The sequence below is a fragment of the Jaculus jaculus genome, chromosome 3 (genome assembly GCF_020740685.1).
Source record: "Jaculus jaculus isolate mJacJac1 chromosome 3, mJacJac1.mat.Y.cur, whole genome shotgun sequence".
Lineage (NCBI taxonomy): Eukaryota > Metazoa > Chordata > Mammalia > Rodentia > Dipodidae > Jaculus > Jaculus jaculus.
This window is the reverse complement of record NC_059104.1, coordinates 101,717,661-101,730,762: the sequence shown is the minus strand read 5'-3', so window position 1 is coordinate 101,730,762 and position 13,102 is coordinate 101,717,661. Positions and strand designations below refer to the sequence as shown.

Sequence of the window (13,102 nt, the reverse complement as noted above, 5' to 3'; positions counted from 1 at the left end):
AGAGATACAGACAAAAAGAAAGAGACAGAGAGAGTATGGGTACTCCAGGGCCTCTAGCTACTGCAAACTAACTCCAGATGTACTTTGTACGTCTGGCTTATGTGGGTACTGGTGAATTGAACCTGGGTCGTTTGGCTTTGCAGGCAAGTCCCTTAACTGCTGCACCATCTCTTCAGCCACTCTGCTTGATTTTTGTATATGCCTCATGGTTGACTTTGGAGAATAAAATAATGACAGTGCTGTTAGTGATGCCACCATTTATTGAGCAGTTATGCATGCAGCCATGGTGTTAAAAAGTTACTTATTTAAATTAATCATCACTTATCTTACCCTGTGATGCAGAAACTCTTGAGCCCAATTTTACAGTTGAAGAACCAGTCCCTGACTTGTTCCAATAGCTAGAAATGGTAGAGCTGGTATTTGAACCTGTGTTTGTTTGATTCCAGAAAACATGTTCTCAACATTAGCCTGCCACTTTACATGGTGTGTGTGTGTGTGTGTGTGTGTGTGTGTGTGTGCGCACACACACACACGCACCGGTATATGCATGTGCACAGGCATGTGAAGGACAGAGGATAACCTTGGGTATTGGTCTTCAGGTGTTGTTCACATTTTTTGAGACAGAATCTCTCCCTGGCCTGAAACTCACCCAATAGGCTAGGCTACCTGGCTAGCAAGCTGCTAGCCACCTGCTTCTGTCTCTCCAGTCTGCCTCTCTAGTGCTAGAAATAGAAATATGTGCCACCATACGTGGCCTTTTTTTAAAATGTGGATTCTGGGGCTGGAGAGATGGCTTAGCAGTTAAGCGCTTGCCTGTGAAGCCTAAGGACCCCGGTTCGAGGCTTGGTTCCCCAGGTCCCACGTTAGCCAGATGGACAAGGGGGCGCACGCGTCTGGAGTTAGTTTGCAGAGGCTGGAGGCCCTGGCGCGCCCATTCTCTCTCTCTCTCTGTGTCTGTCGCTCTCAAATAATTAAATTAAAAATTTTTTTTTAAATGTGGATTCTGCAGTTGGAGAAATGGCTTGGTGGTTAAGGTGTTTCCCTGCAAAGCCAAAGGACTCAGGTTTGATTCCCCAGAACCCACATAAGCCAGCTGTACAAGGTGGCACATGTGTCTAGAGTTCGTTTACAGTGGGTAAAGTCCTGGCGCACCCATTCTCTGTCTCTACCTCTCTCTCTCTCTCTCTCTCTCAAAGAAAGAAAGAAAGAAAGAAATTTTTTTAAATGTGGATTCTGAAGATCGAACTTAGGTCCACATGCCTGCAAGGCAAGTACTTTATTGATTGAGCTACCTTCCCAGCCTTTTCCTCCCTCCCCCCTTCCTTCTCTCCCTCCTTTCATTCCTTCCTTCTTTTTTAAGACAGGGTTTCATGTAGCTGAGGGTGGCTTTGAATTCCTGATGCTCCTGAGTGGTGGGATTATAGGCATGCACTACCAGGCTTGACTGGTACCAAGAGCTATTTAAAAAAATAAAATTAAAAAAAAGCTTCTCTGGCTGAAAATTGAATTGGCAGGATAAGGGGCAGGGTAGACGTAGACCCATGTTTTCTCTGTGGAACCTAAGAGGGGGACTTGCAAAATCTGACAGCAGTCGGCACCATGCTCCTCCCCCTATATAACTGTTGTGATGCCTCCGCCTTCCTATCCCAAGGAGTCGGCTTGCACACAGTGGACATTGAGCCACACAGGAGTACCAGCCTTGCACCAGGTCACGAGTGAGGAAGCTGACTTCCAGAGGTCTGGAAATGGCCACCCTCAGTTCAAGTGACCTCCGTCTGCCCTCCCTTTGCTTCGGGACCCTGTGTCCCCATTGCACTCACCTCCCTCTCTGCAGTGAGTGAGGCCAGCGTCCGCGGTGCAGTGTTAGCTGTGGCACCATGGATCATATGCCGGGCCACCCTTGGGGCTGGTGGGTTTCCGTTCCCTTGACATCTGCCTACCTGCTCCCCTTTCCCTTCCCTGAGTCCCCTGCAGAAACTCTGAGCCTTTCCTAGCTCTTCGTGCTGTCGATGAGGGAGGGCGGAAGGCTGGGGCACGAGAGCAAGTGCAAGCGCGAGGCTGCGGCTGCCGCGGCTCCCTGGGGAGGACACATCTCCTTGAGGGAAGGAACATGCAGTGCTGGCCTTTGGAACTGGCAGCCAGTGTGCTGGGCTGTGTCTGATAAGAGGTACTGTAAATAAAACTGTACACCGTGGCCTGTTGTAAAATGCCGCGTCTGTACTCATTGTTCTGACAGCTTATGCTTTTTTTGGGTCTGCTGTTTTGGTACACTCTGTACTTCCTTATGTAAGCAGGCATGCATATCTCATCAGAACATTCAAGATGTTTATTTTAAAATTGTGAGGAATTAAAAAAAAAAAAAAGGACACACCACTCAACATTAGAGGTTGGCAAGCACTAGGTGTTTGTTCAGCGGTTCCCTTTTCAAAAAGTATTATTAGCTTGTGGATGGAGGCAGGTTTTGGAGAAGGAGGGAGTTTTGAATTTTTTTTTTTTTCTCATTGACTCTGCCTTGTTTCCCTAGAGAGAGAGAGACACCCCTCCACATCTGTTGCTTTGAGCATCTTTCTATTCCTTTCCTACGTACTCAGGCCATCCTCCCCCGTCCCCAGCCCTGTTTGGGTTAGGAAGACAAGGAGGGGGAAGGCTCTGAACACTTTGTCAAGAGAAGGAGGCAGCTGTGTGGGGCTTGTCATGTCTACTGAACCTCGGCTCTGTTGTCATTGGAATCCTGGCATTTAGATAACACTTTATGCATTTACAAGTGCCTTCTTGGCTGCTCTCGCCTTTGATTGCTCTGAGTCGGGGTGATCCCTGGCTCTTCAACTGAGCCTCATACCTACTCCAGTCTGAGCCAGGCTGTGTGACATGTACTTCCTTCTTACCAACTCTTTACCTGCTGAGAGCTGCCTCTGCTCTGTGGCTACAGCCAACATTCCAGGAGCAACAGGAAGTGAAGGCAGAGCAGGAGTCAGGGAATCTGGAAACCCCCAGGTGATTAAGTAACCCTCTTCCCCCCCCCCCCCCCAAGTGTAGTGCTGAAGGTGTACTTGAGCTCTGGTCCACGGGGTCTGGCAGGGGCAGGGACGTCTGTCTGTCTCTTAGCAGTTGGGTTCATTGACTTCCAGATGAACTTTGGTGGGCTGGAGGGAGGGAGTGCTTTCTAGTAGACCACTATCAGCCAGTTGAGGTCCACCTTGGCCTGCCAAGGGAGGTCTGCCTGGAGACAGAAGGTTCAGAATGCACTGGAGGAAAAGGCTTTGTACTAGGGGTGTGTCGGGAAGGGGTCTGGATATTGGATCCAGGGAAAGTGGACAGTCTCACGTTCTGCCCTTTTCCTCTCCCTTGAGCTTTCCGTATTCCAGCCAGAGAACATGTCCTTGGGTTTCCAAGTAGAGGCAGGAAAGAACCTAGAGTCAGAACTCTGCCACCCCCTAGGGGAAAGCCTGGCAGTATCCTGAATGTCCACTGCCCCCTTCTGGGGCCAGTTTCACACCCAGGAACCTGCCTGCGGGTTTCTTGAACAAGCACCCGGAATCCATGAGCTGCGTAGCAGGCGGGACATGGAGCACTAGGCTCCAGCAGACCCCGAGAGAGACACGAGCTTGCTCTCACAGAGCTTCCGCGTAGCTGGAGAAGATGGAAACAAGCCCAGAAGCACAGGACACCACTGAAGGAGGCTCCCAGGTTTTATCCTGGTATCTCACAAAGTTTTAAGAGCTGGCTTGGCCAGCTGCTGTTGATACTGACATATTGGTCCTAACAATCACTAACCTTTAAATCAGTGGGACAAGGAACTGTGTGTGTGTGTGGTGAAATATGTCTTTACAAATCTGAGGCTCACTTTATACAAGATAAATGGCCCTCAAATAACAGTGCATTGAATCTCAGTAAAATCAATCATACTTTAATTGCACAAAGGGAGTTCTTTAAAGGAGCACTGAGGGGCAGTGATGCTGGCCACTGCTTGCTGGTTCTCTATCTCCATCACACACAGGGGGCACACTTCACTCACTTCCTCTTCGCGCTCTGAGGGCCCTACTGTGGCTGTTCCCATTTTACAGTTGAAATGCCATGCTCAGTGAGGTTAGGTAGTTTTCTGAGGGCCACTAGCTCTCTCTCTCTCTCTCTCTCTCTCTCTCAATTTATATTTTTTATAAGAGAGAAAGAGAGAGAGAGAGGGAGAATTGGCATACCAGGAACCCTTGCCACTGCAATTGAACTCCAGACGTGTGTGCCATCTTGTGCACATGTGCGACTTTGCATCACCTCATGCGTTTTGCTTATGTGGGATCTGGAGAGTAGAACATGGGTCCTTAGGCTTCGCAGGCAAGCACCTTAACCTCTAAGCCATCTCCCCAGCCTGGGGACTCAGTTCTCTCGACTAGATCCTATGGTTCTCTTCCTTGATTTTCTCAGATCTGTGATTGACAGAAAGGACAGCATGGGGCTTAACTGCCTTTCTCTCTCTGTCACTCCCTGCCTGGCTACTTATTGTCTCTTCCTGCGGCCTGTCCCTTTCTTCACTGTCTCCCACCCTCCTCTCACTGTCCCCATTCCATCCAGCTGACCTCCTTGCTTTACCAAAAGTGTACATTTCTTGTTTCTTACCACCTCCCCAGTTTTGGTTCTCCACCCAGGTGCCATCAGCTTCCCAGACCACCTTTCCTAAGACAGCAGCCTCTATCTCTCTTCACTTGACTTCTCCATCACATACTTCTGCGTGATCCATTCTATATTACCCTACTTAAAAATCAGATCCATGTAAGAAATGTGTAAATTAGAAAGTTAAAAAATGAGTCTGTGCTCTAGGGGAAAAATGAAGTGAAACAAATAAACAAACAAAAGACTCTGTCTTTCCCCCTTGAATGCAAGCTCCTTGAGGACAGAGCTTTTGGCTCTTTTGTTGGCTCACTGTCGCCCTCCTCCTGCCTTACACAGACAGACATTCGTGAAGCCCCCCCACCCCACATAGGGAGGTCATGGCAATCACAGCCATCTCAGAACTGCACCCCTGGGATCCTCTGTCTGCTCCGGGATGAGCCCCAGGAAATTGTGTGTGGGCAAATAATGCTACGAGGCTCATATGCCCTCATCCTGTTCAGCTGGCATGGCTACCTTCGCTCTCCAGCCCCTCCATTGATGCTTTATAAATGTATTAGGGGCTGAATGATGTCACTGTAACGCATTTTGGGAATGGCCATGTGGCTTATACACAGTTGAGTTACTTTGAATGCAAACCTGACATCATCCTGAAGGCAGTGGCGAGCAACATATGCACAGTAAACAGGCAGAGACTGTCTTATTGATTAACAGATGAGGCCTCTATTATCGATCAAAGCTTGGCGAGGAAATTTATCACTTTTAATTTCAGGGCTGCCAAATATTTCTGCCTCTAAGCCAGCCATTACAGAGAATTTAAAGGCACAGCCTCCTCCGGAGAGAAGAGTTCATCTGGCGTATTTGGCTCGGTTCTTGTATCTTCATCCCAGAGAACTGGGAGCAAGGAGTGTCTCTGGGCAGGAATTGAAGGAGCATGGGACTTCAAAACTAGGAATCTTCAGTGAGAGCCATTGTAATGCCCAAATGAAATGAGGAGACCGACCCAGAGTCTCTGAGGACCAGGACTTTCACACACTGCCTCGATATCCTTACTTCAGCAACTGGGGTGGAGTAAGGAGGACGTCAAAGGCAAACCCATGCAGTCACGCTTGGGCCAAGCCGGCCACTTTTACTGAATTGTGTGTGCTTGTCCATTTTTATCTTCATCTAACCTCATGGGATGGTATATATCCACCCTCTACTTCCTACCTTCCTCCTCCTTTTCTCAGTCATGAAAGTGAGACGTTAATACAACCCCATCAGTGGCTCTTTCTAAGAACCCCTTCTTGCCACATCCCTTTGAAGCTTCTGGGACTCTTGGTCTCCTCGCTGAATTGTGGGGCTCCACAGCAATGTCCAAGCTCACAAGATACCCTTCCCGCCCAGTCTTCTGAAGGGAGCTGTGAGAACGGATGGAATGAAAGGAAGAAATACAATTAAAATCAGATTCCTTGCAGATCCACAGAAGATCATTGATCGCTAATGATTTTGGGTAAGGGGAAGTTGCTCATGGTGACATAACCTCCCCATCCCAACCCACTCTGCTCTTTGATGCCCTCCCCATGTTTTCTCTGTGCGTTGATGAAAGCAGGCCAAGCCACCGCCTCTGTGAACACAGTTATGGCTTTGCCATCGCCCCTCTAGAAATGCTCTTGAATCTGCTTGCAGAGTTCTGTAAGCCATGGGCCATGTTCTTGGCTGGAGGATGTCTTGCATCCAGCAGGGATGCCCAGAGGTCATCCGGATTCTCCCTACCTTCAGGTACAACTCAACCCCAGCCACCTAAGGCAAAAGACAACAGTTGTCTCTAACTCTGTCCATCTCATCCCTAGGGTGTTTTATCATTCACTTATTCCATCAGTTCCTGAGATCACACTAGAGAAAACCTTATCCACCATTGGGAATCTGGGTGTTGGGGGCTCTCCTACCCTAGGTCTTTTTACTCTTCAATGGAGAAGAACTGTTCCTTGATATTTAAGTCTTTGTACTTATGCTAATTCTCTGAGATGATTTTCCAAACTTCTTTATATTTTAAAAGGGTTATTCTTTGATAATTTCAGGCATGTATATAATGTATTTTGGTCATAGTCACCCATTGCCTTCTCTTTTCTCACTCCCACTCCTCCTGATGCACTTCTTTCCAGATAGTTCCCCTTCTGCTTTGATGCCTTTTTTTGTGACCACTTCATGTTGTTAAAGTTGCTTGCATGTGCATGGGGAAGGTACAACTGAGTAGAACAATGTGAGCCACCATGCCTGGCCTCGTCACTTAAAAACATCAATGTGTAACCATTTGTCCAAATATAGTTTTATGTGAGGTCCTGGTGTATAAAATGGAGAACAGTATTCTTTTTTTTTTTTTTGAGTTGAGGGAAGGGAGCGCAGGGCTCACCACCATAGCCATCTAGTATCCTTGCAGGTGGTGCCTGAAGAGGCTGAAGGTAACAGGGATCAACCTGAAAAGGCTCTGAAGTCACACTGCCAGGGTTTGAATCCAACTCTGCCATGTGTCCACTGAGTGGCAGTGGACAAAGTTCTCTGTGCTTGTGTTGACTCTTCTGCGAAGCAGGGCTAGAAGCAGCGCGTGCTTCAAGTGGCTGTTGTAAGGATGAAGTGAAAAGGTGTGTGGTAGGCCTTGGGAGAGCTGAGGTGGTCTAAGAGCTACAAATGCATACAAAAGGTACGTTCTTCAGAGACTCTAATGTATAACCAAGATCTACAGGCACATTCATGAGCTGGGTAGATAACCCAGGCAGTAAAGTGCTTGCCTTGCCAGTATTAGGACCTGGATTCAATTCCCAGTTCCATGTATAAACTGTGTGTGGTGATGTGGACCTGTAATCTCAGTACTAGGGCAGAGACAAGCGGATCCCTGTGGCTTACTGGCTCATTAGTCTAGCTTAATTGGTGAGTTCCGGGTCAATGAAAGACCCCATCTCAAAAAGAGGTGGACAGAATACCTGAGGAATGACCCACAAGGTTGTCCTTTGGCCTCCACCAGCACACACACTTATGCTCCTGCACACACATATGCCTACATGCATGCAAACACACATACTCACACGAGCACAAGAAAGAAGAAGTGCTTAGGCCCTGTGAAAGTAACAAAGCAGGCTCCAAAGGGCAGAACACTGAGGAGCTGGAGAGCTTGGTGCATGCATACTCCATTCTTGAGCATGGATAGCACTGGATGAGAGAGGGGAAGGAGTCAGGCTTTTGCTCTTGCACAGAGATCCATGGATGGCCAGGCAATGCCCAGGGAGAGCACAGAGGACTGACTGTCTGTTAAGCTGGATGGCTTACTGCTGGATCAGGTTATGGAAGGCCTTGAATCCACATGGAGGAATTGAGAACCAGTACAAATTGCAAGCCATTGTAGCCTCTGGAGGAGGGAAGTATGAGGAATTTGGTGGCCTTTGAGGACCTTGCATCTGTTGGTGAGGATCTGAGGATGGCTAATGATGTGGAAACCAACGTGGAGTCTTCCAGTGTCCTCGACAGCCAAGGGCCTGCATGGACGGGATTATCCACACATGGTGAAGAGATACGCCTCAAAGGCATTTGAAAGAAAAGCACCACCTGCTTTCCTGCTGGGACCCAGGCTGACCTCCTTTACATGGGCTGCAGTTCTAATGGTAACCACCTCTCCTTTCTTTCAGCTGGTGCCAAAGCCTTCGTCTGTGACCAGTGTGGTGCGCAGTTCTCGAAGGAGGATGCCCTGGAGACCCACAGGCAGACCCACACTGGTGAGTGGCTTTGACTCCATTCTCCACGGTTTCCAGGCCAGAGCAGTGCGTAACTAGGACTTTTCTTGGTGGCATCCTTTTCCTAGCAAGCGTGGTATCTAGTCATGTCCAGGGATCGCTCTGAGTGGAGATGAAGTTTTTGCATGTGTAGCCTCCTGTCTGTGGAGCCCGGTGGGGCTTTATGGATGTGATGGTGCCCCACCAGAGTAGCCATCCTGAATCAGGCCAAGCTTCTGTCTGTAACAGGCCTATAAGAACCCATCTTCCCAGAGGCATTTCGTATGTGCTTACTGAGGCCTTGCAAAGTCAGTGGTGGTATATATACATCCATTCCCTGAGTGAATGGGCAGAAAACCTCTCACAGCCCCTCTGATGAAATTTGGAAACTTCCGTGTGACCACAACGGCTGGTCCTCCCTCTGCAAGGGTTGAGTCATGGGCCTGTAACACATTCGCCTGTACATAAGGATGTATTTGAACAGTAATAGCAATGATAAAGCTGTCCTCAATTTCGAGGCATTGATTTCACAGCATCAATGGCATCTCATCATTGCCACTGACGTCCCCTTTGCCATCTTGGCTGCAGTGTGAACTTGAGTGCTCACGGTTCTTACTGCTCCCCACGACCCCCCTCTCTGCCACACTTTCAATCACCGCGTAAGCCAGGAAGCTATTTTCATGTCACAGATGAGGAAACGGAGGCTCAAAGGAAGGTAAGGGATTTACTGAAGTTAATTGCAGGGGCAGGCATGGTGAAACTTTGTAGTTCAGAGCTTAGATGGAGTGGATTTATCCCAACCTGGCTATGTCCTGTTTGTGGAAATGTGGATTAATTACTTAACCTCTTTTCATTTGGGTTTCCTCATCGATTGGAAGAGTGGAGCAATGATAGTATCGACCTCATAGCATAGTGTTTTGTGGGGATTAAATAAAATATTTTATTTGAAGTGCTTACAGAGTGTTTGGCTCATAGTAAGCATTCAATAAGTAGTAGTAGATCAATTTAATTTAATAACTATTTATTGAGTTCCTATAACAGGACTGTGAGGGTGTTCGGGAAATGGTAATATATGACTCAGACAACATTTCTGACTCCCATGGAACTGAGATTCCAGCTAGGAGACATTATAGGCAAATATGTGTATAATATAATGTCCGCTTTTTTTGAGACAGCAAAGGACTTTATTTTGTTATTTTCTTACTTTCATCCAAACACCTTTTTCTGAAAAACATAAAATCATGCACATTGACGGCATTCTTGTAAAGAAAAATTAAGTGATCCTTCAACCCTAAGTCAACAATAATACAAATGAAAGCTTAATGATGCTATGTAAAAGGGTTAACAGGCCTGGGGTGGTGGCACACACCTTTAATCCCAGCACTTGGGAGGCAGAGGTAGGAGGATCACCGTGAGTTCGAGGCCACCCTGAGACTACATAGTGAATTCCAGGTCAGCCTGAGCTAGAGTGAAAAAAAAAAAGGGTTAACAGGTAGGCAAAGAGCTTTTCAGTTTAGGAAGTAATTATGTCAAGATCAATACAAGAAGGAGAAGCCTCTATTTTTCAAACATTTTGGTACAATTCTTTTTCTTTTTTTTTTTTTTAAGATTGTGAGAAGAGCATACACACAGTCCTAAGATTCCTGCCAATCTAGAGACCATACACACAGGTCACTTGGCCCATTAAAGACCAGTTACAATCTACCTAATTCCAGTGGTACTGCCTCTAATGCCAGCTTTTTGTTTGGGGGGGGGAGGGTGGAATTTTGAGGTAGGATCTTGCTCTAGCCCAGGCTGGCCTGACTTCACTATGTACTCTTAGGCTGGCTTTGAACTCATAGAGATCCTCCTAATTCAGCCTCTTGCTGAGATTAAAAGCACATGCCACCATGCCCAGCTAATGTCATCTTTCAACAGGCATTACTAAGCAAAAATAAAACAAGATGAGTGGCAGAAATGACTGAAAGAAAAGTGATATCTTGGACACAATGGTCAGGAAAGGGGTAGGATAGCTAGCAGAGGCCTCCAGTGAGGAAGTAAGCCATCCAGAGACCTTTTGGAGGAATGCCTGGCCATGGTACACACGAGGTGCCCAAAGCCAGATTCAGGCTGACAAGTTCAGGGAGCAGCAAGAGCTGGAGAACAAGGCAGTTAGTGAGGGGAAACCAGGCCGTCCCTCAAGCCTGGGATCAGGGTCTTATTCTGCATAGACTCTGAGTTCTTTGAAGAATAGGATTACTTTTTTTTTTTTTAAACAAGAGTCCTACATTAAAAAATTATTTATTTTTATTTTTATTTATTTATTTGAGAGTGACAGACAGACAGAGAAAGAGAGAGAGAGAGATAGAGAGGGAGAGAATGGGCTCACCAAGGCCTTCAGCCACTGCAGATTAACTCCAGATGCAAGCGCCACCTTGTGCATCTGGCTTACGTGGGTCCTGGGGAATCAAGCCTCAAATGGAGGTCCTTTGGATTCACAGGCAAGTGCTTAGCTGCTGAGTCATCTCTCCAGCCCAGGATTAGTTACTTTTTATAAAATTATTGTGACAAAATACCTGACAAAAGCAACAAGGAATAGAAGGTTTATTTTTGCTCATAGTTTGAAAGTATAAGGTCCACCATCATGGCAGAGAGTTTGTGATGGTGGGTGCAAGAGGTTGGTGGTCTACTTCACATCCACAGGTGGGAAGCAGAGAGGATCCAGTGTGAGAGCCCAGCTTGTGGCATGGTGCTGCTCGTCTTCAGGGCAGATCTGACTCTCGGGAACAGTCACATCTAGAGCTGAATCTCCTAAGTGATTCCAAATCCAGGCAAGTTGACAAGCAAGAGTAACCCATCCTGAGTGGGCAGATAGGAAACTATTAGCAAATCGTTTATCTGATAAAGAATATATTGCTAGAAAATATAAAACTATTACAACAAAAAATACAAAAGAATGAAATGTTATTACATAACTCCAAAGGTAGACAAAATAGCCAATGAACACATGCAAAGATGTTCCAAGCCATGAGCTTTCAGGGAGACGCATATCAAACCATACTGAGATAACACTTCACCTCTACCAGGATGTGGCTATAATAAAAATATTGATAGTAGCAAGGATTGCTGAGGATGTGAAAAAGTCAAAACTCTCATGCATTACTGGTAGGAATGAAGAAAGGTACAGCCCCCTTTGAGAGCAGTCTAGAAGCTCTTCTCAAGGTTTAAATTTGAGTTACCTGTATGCCAGGAGAGATGAAAATGAATTTCCACACAAGAACTTATATGTGAATGTTCATAGTGGCATTAATCTTAATAGCCCCTAGATGGAAACAACCCAGTTCCCATCAGTTCATGATGGGCAAACACAATACAGTATACCCACATGATGGAATATCATCTGGAGGTAAAAGGGAACAAAGCTCTGATACATGGTGCAACGTTGAGTGAGCCTTTAAACCGTGTTCTGAAAGAAGCCAGGCAGGGGCTGGAGAGATGGCTTAGTGGTCAAGGCACGTACGTGTGAAGCCTAAGGACCCAGGTTTGATTCTCCAGGTCCCACGTAAGCCAGATGCACAAGGTGACACTTGTGTGTGGAGTTCATTTGCAGTGGCTAGAGCCCCTGGTGTGCCCATTCTCTGTCTGTCTCTCTCTCTTTCTCAAATAAATAATAAAAAATTTAAAAGAAAAAAAGAAAGAAAGAAGCCAGGCACAAGAGGCCACATGCTATGTGGCTCCCATTTATACAAAAGACCCAGAATAGGCAAATCTATACAGACTCAAGGTAAATGAGGAGGTGCCAGAGATGGTGTTGGGGTTACATGGGGAGGGATTGGCTGCTAATGGAAACAGGGTTTCAATCTGGGAGATGAACACATTCTAGAATTGATGGTGGTGATGGTTGCACAATGTAAGAATCCACTTATTCAAAAGTATGGGTTGAATATTGTGGTGTGTCTGCATTATAGCTTATAAACCATGAGAGTGCATATGTCTGTGGAAACATATATAAGCTCTGTCATTTCCAGGAAGAGTGTACCTGGTGTCACATGTGCCACCTTATATATTCACATATGTACACATATATATGCCTATAGACATATGTACAGATACAGTTTTGTTTTTTTTTTTGATTTTTGGTTTTATGAGGTAGGGTCTTGCTCTAGCTCAGGCTGACCTGGAATTCACTATGGAGTCTCAGGGTGGCCTCAAACTCACGGCGATCCTCCTACCTCTGCCTCCCGAGTGCTGGGATTGAAGGCATGCGCCACCACGCCCGGCTCAGATACAGTTTTACTGAGATACATATAAACATTTGTTTATATATACACACGTATGAACATTTTTAGAGAAAACAGAAAATTGTCCATTGGAAGACTGGTGGTGGAGGGGACTGGGGATGAAACCCAGAGCCTTATACTTGCAAAATATGCACTCTACCACTGAACCACACCCCTAGCCCCATCGGAGGATTTTTGAGTGTGAGAGTGACATGATTTGTATGTGAAAGAGCGCTGTGGTAACTGTGCTGGCAACTGACCATATAGTGTTCCACAGTTCATTGCTGTGTGTGACATCACTCCAGCCACCACTTAAAATGACAGTTAATTTTTTTTAATATATTTTTAAAAATTTTTTATTTATTTATTTGAGAGTGACAGACACAGAGAGAAAGACAGATAGAGGGAGAGAGAGAATGGGCACACCAGGGCTTCCAGCCTCTGCAAACAAACTCCAGACGCGTGTGCCCCCTTGTGCATCAGGCTAACGTGGGACCT

General features: G+C 46.4%; 1 protein-coding gene across 4 annotated transcripts in view; it reads left to right on the top strand.

Annotated features, from left to right (window-relative positions):
- The window catches only part of Zbtb16 (zinc finger and BTB domain containing 16), a 199,180-nt gene that overhangs the window by 121,753 nt on the left and 64,325 nt on the right, over nucleotides 1–13,102 (top strand). For all 4 annotated transcript variants that reach the window (XM_045145416.1, XM_045145414.1, XM_045145417.1 and 1 more), the window contains exon 4: nucleotides 8,262–8,348. In XM_045145416.1, the coding sequence (XP_045001351.1) occupies nucleotides 8,262–8,348 (87 nt within the window). The remainder of the gene's footprint in view (nucleotides 1–8,261; nucleotides 8,349–13,102) is intronic.